General features: G+C 37.7%; 1 protein-coding gene across 1 annotated transcript; it reads right to left on the bottom strand.

The window, feature by feature from the left end:
• Nucleotides 1-455: 455 nt before the first annotated feature.
• On the bottom strand, nucleotides 456-17945 carry LOC148820968 (cyclin-dependent kinase-like 3). Its single transcript, XM_088933417.1, has 12 exons — nucleotides 17778-17945; nucleotides 15990-16184; nucleotides 15334-15512; nucleotides 14718-14830; nucleotides 12511-12650; nucleotides 12190-12278; nucleotides 11939-12071; nucleotides 11139-11386; nucleotides 9964-10063; nucleotides 8511-8637; nucleotides 3354-3451; nucleotides 456-2546 (listed from the first exon to the last, which is right to left on the bottom strand). Exons 1-12 carry the CDS (start codon nucleotides 17943-17945, stop codon nucleotides 2493-2495), a joined length of 1644 nt encoding a protein of 547 aa, XP_088789543.1. The 3' UTR covers nucleotides 456-2492.
• Between the last annotated feature and the right edge of the window lie 892 nt (nucleotides 17946-18837).

Here is an 18837-nt window from a genome sequence, read left to right as displayed (position 1 = left end):
CTACATTTAAAAAGCTTTTGTAAGAGGATCTCCTGCAAATACATGTGCATTAGTAGTCACATTTATAGTTACCTTTATTTCACAGTAGAACACAAACAATGTGATCTTTAAATAGTCCACAGTCACAATGACCATGTCACAGTGAGAAACCACAGCATTTCTCTCTGGTAACAGTGGTACTTTTGGATGAGGTCATTTATGAAGAGCTTTTTAAAGTCTGGCCAGGTGACCACAACAATTAAAGCATTGACATTTCCCATGGAGATGAAGTCATTTATTATTCCTGTAAATAGCTGCCAAGAAAATAAATTTTGCTAGACTTCTTCACTGCAATATGAATCAGCAGGTTAAATACTAAAGAAAAACATAAAGAACATTCCCATTTCTTTAACAAGAGTGCCACAGCAGTAAATGACCTAATGGTGTACAAAAAAGAAGCAATCTAGTTATTAATATTTTTAAGCATGGGATTATATTTATTTACATGAAAATTATGTGAGCAAGGAAAATGATAAATTATTTGAAAAAAAGATTGAAGAAAAAGATAGGAGCATTACTAAATGGCTTTGTGATTCTCTGCATATGTTAATATTGTATGAAACACTTTATAAAAAAGCAATACTGTTTAACAATCAGTAATTAATCATCCATTAATCCATTTTCTAGCCACTTCTTCGAATTCAGGGTCTGGGGAGCTGGAGCCTATTCTAGCAAGCAACAGACACAAGACAGGGTACACCCTGGATGGGACACCAGTCCAGCACAGGTCATACACTGACACCTAGTGCCAGTTTTCCCAGAAGCTAATCAACCTTCCTGTATGTTTTAGGACTATGTTTGGAAACCCAAACTGACTACATACAAACACCAAGCAGATAGTACCCCAGGTATGGAATTGAACCCAGGGCCATAGTGCTGTAGGACAGCGATGATAACCACTGCACTACTGTGTGGCCCGTTAATAATTTTTATTGTATTGGCCATTGAGGGGACCACTGGGCTTACTATTCTATTATCAAGCACAACCAGCAAGATAAGCAGTTTCACATTTTGAAACTATGCTAATGTGATATGGATATGTTTAATGAGGGAAGGTCACGGGTTCGATCCCCGTACGGGCCAGGCGAACTCCTTCTCTAGGGGCGGAGCGGTGGCACTGTGGCTAAGGCTCTGCGCCTGTGGCTGGAAGGTTGGCGGTTCAAATCACGCGGCCACCAGAGATATCCTACACCATTGGGCCCCTGAGCAAAGCCCTTAACCCCAGCTGCTCCAGGGGCACTGTATAAATGGCTGACCCTGGGCTCTGACCCCAAGCTTCTCTCTCCCGGTCTGTGTCTCATGAAGAGCAAGCTGGGGTATGTGAAAAGACGAATTCCTAATGCAAGAAATTGTATTTGGTTAATAAAGTTTTGACAAAAACGCCTTTCAGACACATGTGGCGTAATCTTTAGCACTGCTGCCTTACAGTTCTTGGGTTCTGGCTTCAGTCCTGGATTGGAACCCTATACCTGTGGAGATTGTTCTTCCCAAGTCTGCATGGGATTTCTGCAGGCACTCTGGTTTCCTCCCAGCCCCCAGCAACATGCTGCCTAGGTTAATGGGTGCCCCCAAAGTGGATATGTGTGCTCCATATTGTATTGGTGTCCCAGCACATATGTAGCTCTGCCTTGTGTTTCTGGGATGAGCTCCAGGGTGCCATGACCCCTCACCAACAATGGATTCATGGATGGTCCCATTGGAGGTCTTTTCCAGAGTACACAAGTACAATATATGCAGAAAAGCCACAAAGCAATTTAACTTAACTGTTCTGAACTCAACAGTCTAATTATTTCTGCGGAAAACAAAAAGACGCAGGCTGAAACAAATGCCAAAAAACAACTCCACCTTCTAATTAGGGCTTGCGGTGAGAGATACCACACCACTGAGCATTGCTTCTGTACCAAAATATTTTCAGCTTGCCACCATAAAGCGCCTGAAGCAATTTGTGCATAGTGCACATAAATAGTCTCGGACCATGTGAATTTATTTTGAAGTATTGTTAAATATTTAACAATAACAGAATTGTTAAAATAAAGTTCTACATTAAAAAACTCATAAGTACTCTGAGGTAAAAGCAAAAATAACATTGTGGCTGGAAGGTGGTATAAAATATCGAATTTATGTGAAATTTATGTGATACTGCGTATCTACAGTATATGTTATTTGTTATATACAGAAAGAGATAAATAGATTTAAAAGCCCCTACTGCATAGTCGTCCTCAACTGGTATGGTTCTGGATGGTAATATTCTGCTCCTTTCAGTGAATTAATGCTGTGTGATTTGCAAATGTTTAGCGCTATGTTATAACTGCTCAGCAAATATTGTATTCATGTAAATTCATAATTTATTCTGCGTTGGCACTATCACTTTATGAATTTTTTTTTACAGAAAAAATCCCTGTAAAACAAGATACAAGGAGTTGTTTGCATTGCATATTCGTGAAGGAAGTGGCTCATTCGGGGGTACTGCTGTCCTTGTGGCGACTACTCTGTGTGTCAGTAGAAACCTGAAAAACAGAAGAAACTCATTGCCGTGAAATTACATTTCAGTCAGTCAGACTATTGAGACAAAGAAAGTCACGCATATCTTCTGTCTGTACTGAATATAGACAGAATAAAATGAACTGTGCTCAACTTAATTAGGTAAACCTGTTATCTGGATGCCTTAAAACTGTACGTTCTATTACATTTGAAGCTTCAGAAGAAAGAGAAAGGGACTTGAATTATATATATAAGACTTTATTGATCCCAAAGGGAAATTGAGGAATTATATGGCATAAAAACTGTTGTAACACAAAGCTGGTGCTATAGTTAATGTTAAAAACATTTTCTGCAATAAAGTGTTTCAGAGTGTTAACAGTTTCATCCCTTAATGGAGCCCCATACTGCAGAATGACAACAGAGCTGCTTATCCATCCTCCGAATGTTGCGTTGAGAAAGTATCTATTCTTAATAGAAAGTGAATAGAAATGTTAAGAAGTGGAGCCTTGCTAATCACACGTTGAATACACATTGTTCATCTTGTATGTGATTCCATTCACAGATTATTTACTGGTGGGATACAAATGAACTGTACATTTTTGTAGAGGAACAACTCATTGCAATCTACAAAACCTTTAGAAAAATGCACTTTATTGAACTGCATCATGTCTTCAGCTTTATAGTATTACCCATTCTTTCATTTTGTTGATACAATGTTTTTCCTAATATTTAGGAGATATCTTAGGAAAAAAAACATAGTAACATTTGCATTGAAAGAAAGGTCTTAGAAATACATACATATATGGGTATACAGCTGTTCTAGTTGTACCTACCTGTTGTTTTCCTTGATCGGTGTCAAATGGGACTAACGATGGAATTCTTGAGTCCTCTCCCTTTCTCTGCTCCTTTCTTGGGTATTTCACTTGCTTAGCTTGGGAAGACAAATCAAGACAACATTTATTGAAAGCAGTGTAAGTCACTACTGACTTGTCAGGACGCACAGTATTTAATAGAAAATGTATATTCCTGTTGTTTTTAAGGCATTTGTTGAGTCTCAGTTTTAGTTTATTTCATTGGTGCATTTCCATTTCTAGGACTTAGCTATAACAAAAAATGCTATGGATGACTGAAGAGTTAATTATTTATATTATCAGTTAATCACCCATCACATGTGTTGGTTTCATTCACTTTAAATAAATGGTTATAGAGTGTCTTGATTTGTAAAACAAACAGAATATTTGTAAAACAGCTAGAAATAAAAGAACACTAAAGGTATTTCTTTAATTTTATTTCACACAAATTCTCACCATTATTTTCCCTTTCATTATCTTTAATTGGAAGCTCATTATTTTTCTTGGTTAATTTTACTTATTGAATGTTTACCATAACAGCTCCATGGGTGTTTCATTGCAGAATACTGATTATATGATCACAAATTCCAATACAAGTCTGGCACAATACAAGGAGTAGTTAAAAGACAACTATACATGGCTTTTCTTGATCCAGTTTTACACTTTGATAGCACATCATTGTATAGCATTTCTTTGTCACAACACAGCTATTAAATTACTCATATGATTAACATTGCTTTCTAAACTTAGAATACGGTTCAAAGAATCTCTGGCTTAAAAAACACTGTTTAATTTAGTATTCTCATCAATCCAGTGACATATTTATTTGTAGCTGTTGTTTTGCTTGGCTTAGGCAATGTGTTCTAATTACATAACCATGACATGAATGTAATCTTTCCACAAGTCAAGATAATGCTCTGTTTTTGTAGCCACTGACAGCTGTTTCAAACAGGAAAGAACCAGAAATTCCTGGGTAGGCAGACAACGCCAGGTCCAAAAAGGAGAAACCAAACAAGCAGACTATTGCTGACATTTGCCAAAACAAACCAGAACAGCTAAGTCAGCCTAAAAGCTTTCAAGGGATGGTTAATAGAGCTGTAAAGTATGGAGGGCGTGCTTTGACTTTTGGTGTCAACAAATAGAACTGCCACTGCAAAAACTAGCGCTCTTACCCTTTCTGATCTATGGCCTTCAAGCTGAAGTACTTTCCTGGCACACAGCTATCTCTGAATGCACAATATCAATTCTAGAGGCTTCGGCTTCAAATGAAGCACTTATACCTGTTTCTAATGATTGCAAAATGATTAATGATTGATGTGGTGTAGAAAAAAAAAACTTTAGAGCACTACAGGGAACAAATAGTCTGGGACATCGGTAGTTAAAACAGTGTCAGCAGCTAAATCATTTCCAATTTTAATGACACAGTTGAATAAAACAGTTTTCAGTCCCCATATCTGCGAGTGTAGCATAATAGTTACTGTACCTTTGTAAAAACCCCAAAGTAAGGCTTGGATATCTGCGATTATGAAAGATTTTACTTAGGTCTCAACCAAAAACCTTATTCCCATATTGCTTATTTCTTGTGACCTTCTAAAGCTAAAACTGACATTGATCATACTCCACCAGGCAGTGGTTACCTCTGAACTCCAAAGGAGGCTTCCAGTAAATTCATGGAATATTGAATTTTCATAAATATACCTGTAAATAACGTTTCAAGGCTAAAAAATGATTAACACAGTGTAAAACATGAAAGGTCTGAAAGCATTAGTACTTAAAAAACTCAAGAAAAACTCAAGGATATCTATGTATTCATGTGTCTTTTTACTGTTTTTTAATTCACTCTCTTTAGAAGCTTTTTCATTACAATGACAATTGAATGAAAGATGGCAAGACAGTTAAAATTTGAGGAGATCAACCACAACCTTGAAACAAACACATTTTGAAACATTCACATGAAGCATATGCATAATGAATTAAATGTTCCACTGTTTCATCTCTTCTTTCAATGCTATTTTATTGTGAACAAATGCACAACAGAGAAACACTTAACAGCATTTTATCTTTTAAGGCCAATTATAGAAGGTTTGTACGAACAAAGCTGGTGATTAACATTTTTAAATCGAACCTCATTATGTGTTACTGCACATCTGTCGCCTACTATGCCGTAAACCATATTTTTCTATTATGTCTACCCTATAACAATAAAGCAATAAAGAACATGAGTACAATTTAAATGAATTTAATAAGCACTGTGATCCTATCTGCCAGCAAATTTTGAAAAGAGGTAAACAATAATTGCTTTTTTTTTCCCAGGAGATTTCTCTCTTTTACCTAAAGTAAAGTCTCAGATAAGTACTGGGCTTGTATTTAAATCAGCAGGTAAGTTTAAGTTTTAATTTAATTCTGGCTGCAGTTAAATAAACATCTCATGATTCACAAATATGTAAAGTCACATTGGCTGAAAACCATGATTATTTTGCTCTCATTTGCCTTGCAATTATGAAGATTCACCAAATACCACTTTGTCCTTATTAAGAATGCTACTGATCACAAATGAGACAATCTGCCCTGTCAAAACCAATGATAAAATCACATTTAGTGACACAACAAGAAATTGCTGTTTCTTTTTGGTTTTTTTCTTTCAGAGTGCTATTCTAAATCTGACATCTCTTCAGCTTTCCAGAAAAAACCAAAATGAAAGATTACACAATAATAATACTAAGATAATACTGCCTTGACATTGAGTACTGACATAATGAAGCTACCTAATCCTTAGCACTTCATTAAATGGACAGATGGAATTGTTTCTCACTCACTAATATCCAGCACTATCATTTGTAGGTCACAGATGTGAACTTTGTATCAGCTATGTAATGGGAAATTGTTTCCTATTTGAAAGAATATTTGATGTTCAAAGATTAATACTGATATAGAAACAGCAACAAAGGCTTTCTGTTTTTCTTATTTAATATGTACATTTTTTGGAAATGTATCTTATGTGTTATTTAGAGGAGTTAATAGCATCACTGTTTGCATTTAAATGTATTAATGAATATAAATTTTCTTTTGATCAAGAAATAATCATATTATCAATTAGTGACCAAGTATAAAAGGGTGCAAATTTCACTGTGCTGTCCACTATCCACTTATTATATAAAGAAGCAAATCTATGTTGATAATGCTGTTAACATTAACAGCATAAATTAACAGTTAACAGCTGGTCAACATTTTGTCTTCTCTCGAATTGACTAATGTAACACTCTGGAATATCTAAATTAACAATGAAAAAATTTCACTATGTCCAGAATTCTGCAGACAGAATCCTGACTAGGTCTAGTGCACTTCATCACATTACTCCTATCCTGGAGTCTTTGCACTGGCTTCCTATTAGGTCACCAATCCTGTGCACTTTCAAATCAGGACTCAAAACCTTCTTCTACTGTATTCCAAACCCTTATTATAATTGAGTAATCCTCCTGTCTTTTCTCACTGTGCTTTTTTTCCTTACTTTAAAGCGCTTTGAGAACCCACTTTTAAAGGCGCTATATAAAATACAACTCTTATTACTATCATTAAGACTACTTCTAATAATACAGTTATATTTAGATAACAGTTGGGACCTCGGTGTGGGGATTTACTATTACTAATGTGAAAAAGAAACCCTTATGGTCATAAGCAGTTAATGTCAAGACTTTTGTTTCTTGTTTCTTGGCTGAATCATCTCTCACAATCTCTACTGGACCTAACACAGCCATGAGTGTCTTTTCTCAAAACAGCTGAAAAATGTAGTTTTGAGCCAGGTTATTGTGACCCAGTCCTACTGAACAATGATTGAGTGTTTGTGGACTTCTTCTCTCACAGTGCAAAAATGTAATAACAGCACTGATATCTCAGCACAGTGTACTGATCCAGGAGCACCTAGAAGACTGAGCATATTTCTGCTGATTAGTTTCACCCATCCAACCAGGTTTTTGAGTTTCTCTCATTTGGTGGTCCTATTGATCTATTTAAGCAATTAGCAGCTATTCAGAAACATTTTTATCCCGGTGTCATACAGATATTCTCATGCAAGAGCTATATATTTCTGTTTGAGGTTGTCATCATAATAATCACCATTTCATTTGTATTACACTTTTCATCGCAAAGTTCAATCCTGGACCTGGGGTGCTATCTGTGTGGAGTTTGTATGTTCTCCCTGTGTTCATGTGGGTCTCCTCCCACAGTCCCAAAAACATACTGGTAGGTTCATAGGCTTCTGGGAAAATTGGCCCCCATGTGTGTGCAAGTCTGTGTCTGTGTCTCTGCCCTGTGATGGGCTGGCGTCCCATCCATGGTGTACCCTGCCTTGCGCCTGCTTCTTGCCTGGATAGGCAAGGTTTCCCCACGACCCTGAATTGGAAGAAACAGTTAGAAAATGGATGGATGGATTTAGGGAGGCCAGATTATACAATCTCCTACATGGAATTTCGCCAAGACACTGACATTAACACCCCTACTCTTGTGAACAGTGGCATGGGATACTAAAAATACCCCCAACAGGACATAACTTCCATTCCTTTCTAAATTGCACTTGCTCCCAGGGATATTTAGAGTGCAGTTTAACATTCTAATTGTGCACTGAATAGTTTTGTTGCATGAGGTAATTTGTTGCATGAGGACTTCATACTCTGATTCCACACAATGAGTAATAAAGCTTTATTGTGGAAGAACTACTAACAATTGTAAAGAAATTACTTTTAAAATATTACCACTTGAAGTGGTAGGATTTTGTATCTGACTTTGACTACAGCAGCATACTTTATATTCAGCAATGCATGTTTGTGTGGTATAGAAACTAGCAAACAACAATAACGAAATCACAAAATATTTATGTTTTTAAAAATAAGAGATCATTGTCCTTTTGTTAAAACCACTTTTTCTGTGTGTGGATCCTGAAAAGTGTGAACTAATGTTTAAATGTCAGCCTCCTACAGCATTTAATTTGTATTTACAACATAAATATGCATATATTGTGGGTTAGTAAACTTTCTTTCTTATTCTATAGGGAGTGTAAAAAGATTTGAGTTATTCAATAAATACACCTTGCTAAAATATTCTTGTTTCGTCATTGCACTCACAGGTTACGAAGAACTCCATTACCTTCTGTTAACGTTAGCGCCACCTGCTGGGTCATTGTTGGTAATTCTGGAAAGCGAACATCTTTCTTTGGATTCACTTTTCTGATTACGCTTGCAGCCTCAATATGTTTGGCGCAAGTATACTGCATCTGCAGAAATAATCATACAAGGTAAATAGGAAAAACAAATGTACCACAAAATAACCTTCATTATTTTGGATTTTCACTTTTTAATGTTCTAGTTCTTTATGGCCTGATTTGAAAAACAAAATCACCCGAAAACTATTTACAAGGATATTGTGAATTTTAAAATTATTCAAATATTCTATCAAATATCTTGACCCCCCCCTTTTGAAATTTCACCAAATGGAAAGGAATGCAGTTTAAAAGTAAGGATAGCTCTATTCAAGCTTTTTGTGGACCACAGCTTAGAATCTTTACAGGTTTTGACATAAGAAACACATTAATACTTCACTGTGCATACTCGAAGTGGGAATGCCTTTTTTGTCAAAACAATACAGAAGTAACAGGACTCTGTTTAAACAGTGCATGTCAGTGTGTTTATATTATTTATTTTACATTTCCGCACTTAGCGTCACATATCTCCAAGGATAAATGAGATCATTTCTGCTAGATTGCATTTTAATTACATACAAATTGGCTGTTTCTGAATCCCACACAGCCTCATTGCGTCTGTTCTGTGATTAATTGCATTTAAATAATGACACATGCTGCTCCTTGAAATCTGTTGTGCATAGAGAGGAGGCCAGTCAGGGTGAGAATTCAATCCCTGAGCTTAGGCAGTGGAGTCAATAAGAGATCATTATTCTGAGGACTGATGAAAATGACCCATATCTGCTCGACACCCGGGTTCAGCTGCTGCAGGGCTGTGATGGATTTCTTCATCCTTTAATTTACCTAGCATTTTTGACTCCCTACTTTCCCCTGTATCCTCATTCCTAAAACAAGATTCAATTTTCAGACAGGAACGTTTCTCACTGAAACACCTCATGGAAAATCTTTGCTTTTTTAGCCTGAGGAGGCATTTTCTGATGAGATTTTAAATTAAGATCCTGATTACATGGTCATTCATAAGAGCAGGGGTGTTGACCCCAATGTCCTGGCCTCCCAGATTCTCTCTTTTCTAAAACCAGATTGGTCTTGATTCCACTGCTGAAGCAGAATCTCACTTCTCCACCTGACCTGCTGAGTAGTGAAGATGGTGGTGAATCAGAGCTGTTGCTCATTTGGTGGTGGAAGAAGTGGGTTTCCTTCTATTTAAACTGTACTTTGAGGTCCTTTGGTGTGGAAAGCGCTATCTATACATCCATCCATTTTCTAACCCCTTCCTGCAGTCTAGGGTTGCAGGGGAGCTGGAGCCTATCCTGGCAAACAAGGAGTGCAAGCGGACAGAACAGGATGCCAGAGCATACAATTCCAAGTGATTCTTCTCATTGTTTTTACTGGTTTTCTCACCTGTGTCATGTCAGGGGTCTCCTCCTGCTGTCCAGAGGCAGCAGCTAGTCCAGGATTGTGCTGGGGGCTTTGTCTTCTCTTGACATTGTCACGTTGGGCCCTGAAGTAACAAACCGATTTGACGAACAATGAAATGAAAAAAAGATTCGTCGGTTTGGTTTTGTAGTGCATGAAAGAGCACTACAACATGGAAAGAGCATGTTGTTGTTGTAATTCTTACACATTATTCCATTGTTAGGAGCTCTAAAAGTAACTCAGACAGCCCTGAATGGCTTTATACCTTCTTAAATGAAATGATATCTGAATCCCACGTGCTTCTAGACTCAAGATTTTAGGTAGCTTGCTATTTAATTTTTTTTTTTTCAAAAGGAGGTGGATCCCAGGGTTTCCATTACAGGGCATCTTAAACTTTGTAACGACACCTAGTTTTGTGGTAATAACAGTTACAGTGTTTAAAATTAGGTTCAATTTTAGAATTTATCTGCTTCTTAACGACATACCTTTTAAATGGCTTCACATTGTATTTACTGTTGTGTGGTGACTTTTTTGTTAGTGCTAAAAAGGAGTTTTATTAAATAATGATGCACAGATTGAGTAAAATTTGAGCTAATATTATTTTATGTATTTGTATTTGGTGAACTCTTTGCTCTTTCGAATGATGGTGATCGGCAGTCAGAGTAAATGCGATTGTCTATCTGTACGCACTCAAGAGAACTGCACAGGCAGCTCCAGTATGATCATCTCCAAAAATCCTTTCAGCTACCCTTTAAATCAACTGTTAAGAAGCAGAGGAATAGGAGGTCTGTCTGTCAATGCTGCTCTGAAAAGTTCCCAGTACTGCTGGATTAAGGCATTGAGACTGAGACAGTTGTTAACTTGGAGCACAGGCTGAAACGTCCAAAGACATTTCACCTTTACAGGTCAAGGAGTAGAACAGCTTAAAACCCCAATCCACTACGCAATGAGTAAAAATCTGATGTAATTGATATGTAAAATGTAATTCAATTATGGCATATCACTCAGCTTGCCCAAGAGCTGGAATTCAGCTTGTACTATGACTTAAAGCCCCATGGTGAGACCCAGGATTACAGCCCATGCAGTGTCTGGAGATCTGAGAGAGGGTGGAGACTGCAGTCCTACAGCTATTGTACAGGAATGGTTGATGAGCTGCTGACCAGGACATGTTGGCCTCCAGCCCGGAGGTGGCTGCAATGACCAGGTTATTGCAGGAGTTGATGGGGGGCATGACGAGTGTGATGGGAGACTGGGCCTTTCCCTGGCCAAGGTCAGGTTTGGAGTCTGCTTTGAGAGAGGTGGGGTTCTCCTCCTGGAGGGGCTCCACTCTCTCTGTCCTCCTCCCCTCTGTGTTGCCCACTCTGGACCCGGGCGGCTTAGGTTCACACTTCCTGGCCTTGTCATAGTCCTAACACAAGTGAGAGACGTCGCTGGCAGGATGTACTAAATACAGCAATTAACACCTAAAAGACAACTTACACGTGGTAAGCCTGAGCCAGGTTAAACATGTAAACCAGCACTGAGCAGAAATAACTCAAAATCTATACAAGCCATTAACTGAATTGATCTTACTAACTGATTGGTTTGTGTCTTACACAAGTCCATTTGAGGTGCCAGTTTTCCACGAACAATACATACAAAGTTTATCTGTGTACATCAAGCAAGATGGGCCTCTTCATCTATATTTTCAAGAGGGCATAAAAGTATGGACATAACATCTTATGAATCATGGTGGCTTTAATTACTTCTATAAATAAGAATTATTAAAAGTTCTTACAATCAACAACAAATTAAAAGATGTTAGAAAGTAATGAGGCCCAGCAGATAGTGTGCCTCCCCCCAGGTCTAACCAAAATTTACTGCATCTCCATGAAACCCTTCACAGAAATACATAACACCTGGATAAACTTTGTAAAACCAGCTTTGAACTTTTGGACATAGCCAGGAAAAAAATCCCAACCTTGATTTGTTTCTTGTTGCTTGTCTTCATTCTAGAAGGCAGCGGATCGTCTGGATGCTCCTTCCCCCCAGCGCAGAACTGACTCCTCCGTCTGCTCTCCTTTTCAATCAGGGCCTTCAACTCTGGAACGAACCTCAACATTCCAGACAGGCTCCACTGAAAACTGTGCATCCAAACCATTTCACTTTAAATGTATACATTGGCCCTTCCCCCTCAAAGAGATGTTCGGAATAAATGAATTTTTTTAGCACCTCTCAGGAAATCGGTCCTTAGTGAAGTAGTGATGGGACAGCAACTCAGAGCATGATGCCCTATCAGGAGGATCAATCTGGAAACAAGACTGAAACAAACAAAACACCTTTCAGATTGATAACCCTGGCATTCATGGGGAATTCTATCCTGTACGTGAAAGGTCACTCATGTTGTCATGAGTAATTTGGGGGGGGTGTACATATTTGGCAAGTTGTATTCTTGAAAGCATGCCTGTCCAGCCTATGCATTTACCTCTACTAATAATACATGTAAAGTGGTTCGACAAGCCAAAGAATGCAAAGCTGATGAGTGAAGCTTACATCCACCATTTCTGCAAGGAGTGGGGTGACCTTGTGATATTTCTTCCTTGGCTCTCTGGGGAGCTGGACTTGAGGAAGAGTTGCTGCAGCAAAAACCGGGTTTTGGCAATAAAGATCCAGCTGGTGGGGGGTCAAAGGGCCTGAAACAATGAATAAAATGAAACGATTAAATAAGATTAATTAGGAGAAGTGCACAAAAAAGAAGAGCTCCACCTGCTTTAGTTCCAGCGTGAATCACGGGATCGGAATCTTATTTTTCCTAGATCTTCAATCATTTTTTTTTCATGGCATTGTCTTAACAGCAGATTGCAACGATTTTGCAGTTTTTGGTGATGCACTCTCTCTTTAAGTATTCCCCTGTTTACAATAACTTGTGTAGTCGCCATTCATTACATTTAATACTCTCAGTTGTCAGCAAAAGTGTCTTAGATAATGACAAGCTTTTCTTAACAGCACATCTGTTGGTGTTTAATAAGGTCCTGGTGTATGACGGCTTGCACTGTCATTGAGGATTAGCTACCAGTTATTCCATTGCTTCTCACACTCACACACGTAAGAATGGAAACAAGCGTAAGAGCAAGCCATCTTGCACATTTGATAGTCAGTAGCAAAGATTCAAGGATCTCATCCAGCCATTTCTTGAAAGCAGCAAGGGCATCAACTTCATCAGCATGGCTGGGTAGCGTGTTTCAGACTCCTGCCATTAACCAACAAGTGCCTCCTGTTCTCAATTTTAAACGCACTTCCATATAATGTACACTGTGCTGTCCGGTTTGTGTTTCACTGTTCATTCTGCAGAAATCCACTGGATTTACTTGGTCAATGCCTCTGAGGGTTCCGAATACTTGTATCAGGTCCCCTCATAGTCTTCTCTTTTCAAGGGTAAAAAGGCTTAGCTGCTTCACCTTGTCATTCCATTAATCTCGGAACGGATCTGGTTGCTCTTCTTTGGACTGATTCCAGAGAGAGCTGTGTCTCTAGCTGTGAACTACGTACATTATATACACAGAAAAACTAGACAAGGATAAAGATAGAAAACTGAAATATTGTTCAGGAATAGCTGCTCACATGTCTGCTGTTCTGTTCTATCAACGACTTTTCTGTGATCTCCCTTGGAGCAAAAGTGAGCCAAATGGCACCAGACTTCTTTCAGCAACAAGCGAGTCATTTGATATGATGGTATGCAAAACAACTCATGCTCTTCCATCTGAATTTGTTGAGATTGAGGTGCTTGATTGTTCTGTGCAAATCAGACCAGTAATTGAATTATGACGCACACAGATTTGCAATGTTAGTAAAATGGCACGTCCATAATCACAGTTAGCATGCATAATTACACAGCTCCAGACAAACAGTTCGTGGCTGGAGTTTCATTTGGGCACAAGGCAATAAAAAGCTGTAATGAATCATTTCAGAGACACTTTGACTATTGTAAATAGATCTGTCAGCCTGTTGGACAGATACGGTGTATCTGTAGACAGCTGCTGAACAAAAAGGAGCACTCTGTCATGCACCGCACATTATTATCGCTGCTGCACTGACGCTGGCACACTGCCATTACTACCAAAGAGGCTTTGGAGTATAGAGGCAGACACTCTGGGACCGATTAGGGAGGTGAGTAGCCTTGGGTATATGTTCCTTCACAGCTATTCCGGTTAATGAACTGGAAACTAACTAGATGAAACATTTTCTCTTACATAAAGAAGTGTTCTGCTTTCCCAGGAAGGGATTCCAACTGTTTCCCCTCAAAGTCCTATTTTAAAAAATAAAAATGAGATAATTGGACCAATACCTTTAAGAATTCTCAGTGTAATCCTGCATTTGGGGTCGATCTTAATTGCAGGCTCCGACCTCACATTAGATCAGGGAGTTGATCTCATCTTTCCAATCTTAGAAGGATTCCAATATTATAGCATTTAATTTGACACAGGTTGGTTCCTCTAACAGACTGTGCTTCGAATTAATTTAATTTAAAGCAACTTTGGCAGATGTCTGAGTCATTGTTCATGAGAGTCCTGTAAAGTGGTTTATTTTTGGAGCAAACATTTACAGCTATGGATCAGAATTGATTTTGTTATCCTAGACAGAAAAAAGAGCTGCTTTTCTGGGGTCTAAAGCTGGACTATAAACTGCATTTGTCAAACCACATTCCAACATGCAGACCTCATTCTATATGAAAACCTGGTTGAGAATCCTGTTCTACTCACCTACTTTAGTCACAATCCTGTGCACCTGATCCAGGTCAGAGGTCCCTTTTAAGAAGGCATGACTAGTGGCCATTTCCATTATCAAGCAGCCAATGGCCCAGATATCTACAGGTCTATAACATGGAAGAAATACCAAGAGAACTCGCTTGTGAACTTCTACTGCTTCCTGTACTTAAATATTCCTACCATGCCTTTTACTGTTTTATTTTCATTTTAATAGCTTGCATGACACATTTACATCATGGTTAAACACATCGATGTGGTATTATAGTTTAAAAGACATTATTCAGAAATAAAAACATGCAGTGCTCTGGTTCCATAATGCAATACAGGGCCTACTTTCATATCTGCAGTTCAGACTTTTCTCGTGCTGAGACTGCTCTTTTTCAAGATCTTATTAGACGTTTGCAGTGGAACAGCATTTTTTTCCCATTTATTTGTGCTTTTCACTCTGCTATGCTTGGCTTTTCCTTGGTTCACAACACACCCTGTCATACCTCTTTATGGTTTAAATGTTTTGTCACAACTCCTTAGCATTTGTCATTCTCGCAACTACATCTCACCCTGCACATCACAGTAAACTAATTTAAAGACCCTTTTTCTTTTTGACCCATACTTGCTGTAGGTTTTGTCTCCAACAAGAAGCTCAGGCGCTCGGTACCATCGAGTGGCCACATAGTCTGTGAAAGGCTCGCCTGTTGGTGCAAGCGCTCGGGCAAAGCCAAAGTCACACAATTTCACAATCCCCGAGTTGGACACCAAGACATTCTCAGGTTTGATATCCCGGTGGATTATCTGTTGAGCAGAAAAACAAAAACAGCAAATCTACATAGATGCATAAAAGCAAGGAATATACACCTGTGAACCAGGCAGGTGTCAAACCTCTTTGTTATGTTGTTTAAGAGAAGGAGTAAGTTAAAAAAACTGATTATTTGGAGCCTTTCTGATCCTTCTAGCTTTCAAAGGATTACATGAATCTTTTTTTTTTCTGAGGTTGTTTTCCTCCAAGTACTGCTGCAGAGCCAGCCCATCATATGAGGTCTTTGTCAAGAAAGGAAGCAGAACTTTGTATCCACTTACATTATGTTAATTATAAAATGTATGATGAGTTTTAGGGCTAGAAATTGTATATTAAGAGACTTAAGAATACTTAAAAATATGCAATAATGATCCAAAGATCCCTAAATGCTTAATGAATGACTCATAACATGTGTTACAATGGACAACTCAGGGCCAGACCACAGTGTCCCCCTGTCTTCATGTGATACTAACATTGCACGAGTGAAGGTATTCCACCCCTCGCAAAACCTGGAAGATGTATTTCCTGAGTCGTCTGCTGTCAAGCCCACAGGGGAAGTGGTCCAGCTCCTCCAGAACGGTGCGGTCAATGAATTCAAAGACCAAAAACAAGCGCCGCTTGTATCGGAACACCTCCAGCATGTTCACCAGGTTGTCGTGCCGAAAAAGCTGTACAGAGAAGAACGTTCCATTTGTCAGGATAGGGAAGATGACAACCTAGAACAACAGCATTTTTGTTTTCTTTCCGGACTCTTTTAACATGGGGCATTCCAGACTTTGATGAAGAAAATCAGAAATGTTTTACTGCCTGGTGCAATCAGAATCGTATGTATCTAATTAGAGGTACACATAACTACTATAGTTGTTTTAGTTAAGTTTTTTTTTTTCAAAGTAAAATATTGTAGTTCCTACATGTTATATATAAAGGATTTTTTTTTCATAACCAAAAAATACAAATAAACATTATGTTGGAAACAGAGCTTTGTTTCCACTTCTTCCTTAGTGATACACAGGTCATTTCGTTGTCATGTTGTTCTCCAAGTGTTTCTGTGGGCTATATCTTCCATCTCCACTAAAATTAAGAGTAACAACAGAGCATTGCATTAAAATATAAATATTGAAATAAACCTTTAAGGGTTTAAATCAGTTCATTTTATGAGAAAAATACACAGAAGCAATATTATTTTTAGTGTAGGAATCATTGGTTACATGACAATATAATTTTTTACTTCAAGCAGTATGAAAGGAACAGATTTGGTTGTGTGTGTAGGAGTATGGCAGCACAATGTGTGAAGAAGGAATCAAACAGAAGAGAAAGAAAATGAGTAGAGTAGGATCTTTCATCAATGTGTAGGCAGAAGAAAAAATGATAAACTGTCAGAGAGGATGTTAGTTGTCGTTACCTTTATTGAGGAAGCATCCTGCATTTGAAAAAAATAGCTTTTCTTTTTCATTTTTGCAAAGTCAGATACCATTCAATATTCCCTTGCATTCGGAATATTCAGACATTTCCTTGCTGTGTATGGATTTAATGTGTTTATAAGGGTAAAGACATTGTTGTCAAAGACTACAGCTTCCTGACATGACTCAAAATGACCCAGAATGCTACTGATTTTTAATGGCATATTTAATATGATGTAGGTAAAAGTGTTCATTGAAAGATTCACTTTTTGTTAGTGTTCTACATATATTACAAATATGTGTTTGAAAGATACGGGTGACTTGTTTTGTTCACTGTACAGTGTCACTAAACAACCCTGCCCCTTTAAAAATAAAGATCATTACTCTTATGTCAAGGACATAAACAAAATCGCTAGACATACAGTATGCTGATGACCCATGGAAAGACGTATTTCACTTTTCTCTTTTGCCTGCTTCATCTTTTATGTTTATACCAGTATTAGGCAGTGATCTAGAAGCATTTTTTTATGTACAGTTAACATGGATCTTTATGGGATACTGGGTTTGTGCAAATACCTCCTAGGACAAATACCTTATGTCAGAGATATATAAAGCAATAAAGCAGATATCACAAAAGGTAGATATAGGTAAAAAATGTGGGTCTTGGTTCTTATGGAAATGTGGGTTTCTTTCAGGGCTGTAAACTGAATGCTAATCTAATTCTGAAGGTACAAATTCATCAAATAAACAGCACCCCTCCTTTCCTTCTCCCACCCCAAAAATGGGAGAAAACAAAAGGGTTGGGTTTCTTATCACAATACATGAGATAATATTATTTAGTTCTCAGTAGTTTCTCCTTACCCTTAAGAATTTGATTTCTCTTGTGATTATCTTCTTCATAGTCCTGTCTTCTTCTGTGTCGGTGAATTTCTTGATGGCGACAATGTGGCCTGTTTCCTTATGCTTGCACTTCATGACTAATCCATAGCTTCCCTCTCCCACAATCCCAAGATTCTCATACATATCCATCGTACTGGGTGCATGGGATGTGTATCACAAGTATGCACAACAACAGAGCAAATGCTATCGTCTCCTAAAAAAGACAGATACTTCAGAGAAAAATAAAATCACATATCTTACTACTTACCTACTCTTCAGCAATGAAATAAAATAGCAGTACAAACAATGCCCTTCAGTGTATCCTTCTTTTTCTGTTTATTTTATTTTCAAAGATCACTTTCATTCCTGGTTGCATTTTTTTCTATACATGTTTTGGAAAACTCCTCATTATTTAGCTTCTTCTTGTAAATTGTAATACAATTACTATTATAACACACCTCTCCTGACAGGTTATTTGGGCACATGAAACAATTGACAGAAATCTGAAAAGTTAAGAATTAGAAGTGAAGTTACCATGACAACAAACAAAACAGTCACAATAGAGAAAAAAACATTCTGGAATACTACAGTGAAAGGAAGAACATAGCACAAACTGAAGATAAAATGTTGATAGTTGCATTCTTTCAATTTATAAATTAGTACATTTCCCATGTACATTGTAAGGAACAAAAAGAGGTAAATTCTACACTGAAAAGAAGTAAGAGAAGAATGCTTCAGTCTTTTCTAGAACTGTCAAAAAGCTGAAACATTGTTTTTTTAATTTATTTTTTTTCGTTTTGGGGGGCATAATTAACCTTTCTTTGTACCTTATTAGCTTTCAGGCTAACACATCTCCCTTAATCAACCTCTAAGTAAATATATCCATATATATTGAATACTTAATTCAACAAGTCAAAATTAGATATTTATGCAGTGTTTGCAATACTATCAGACATAGGTCTATCAGACTTGTTTTAAGTATATACAATACAAAAATCTAATTTCTTGTGAGGATTTTGACCTAATTGTGAATAAATATCCT

The sequence above is a fragment of the Atractosteus spatula genome, chromosome 14 (genome assembly GCF_055471065.1).
Source record: "Atractosteus spatula isolate fAtrSpa1 chromosome 14, fAtrSpa1.hap1, whole genome shotgun sequence".
NCBI classification, from domain to species: Eukaryota; Metazoa; Chordata; class Actinopteri; order Semionotiformes; family Lepisosteidae; genus Atractosteus; species Atractosteus spatula.
Note: the sequence above shows the minus strand (reverse complement) of the source record. Positions and strands in the feature narration are given on the sequence as shown.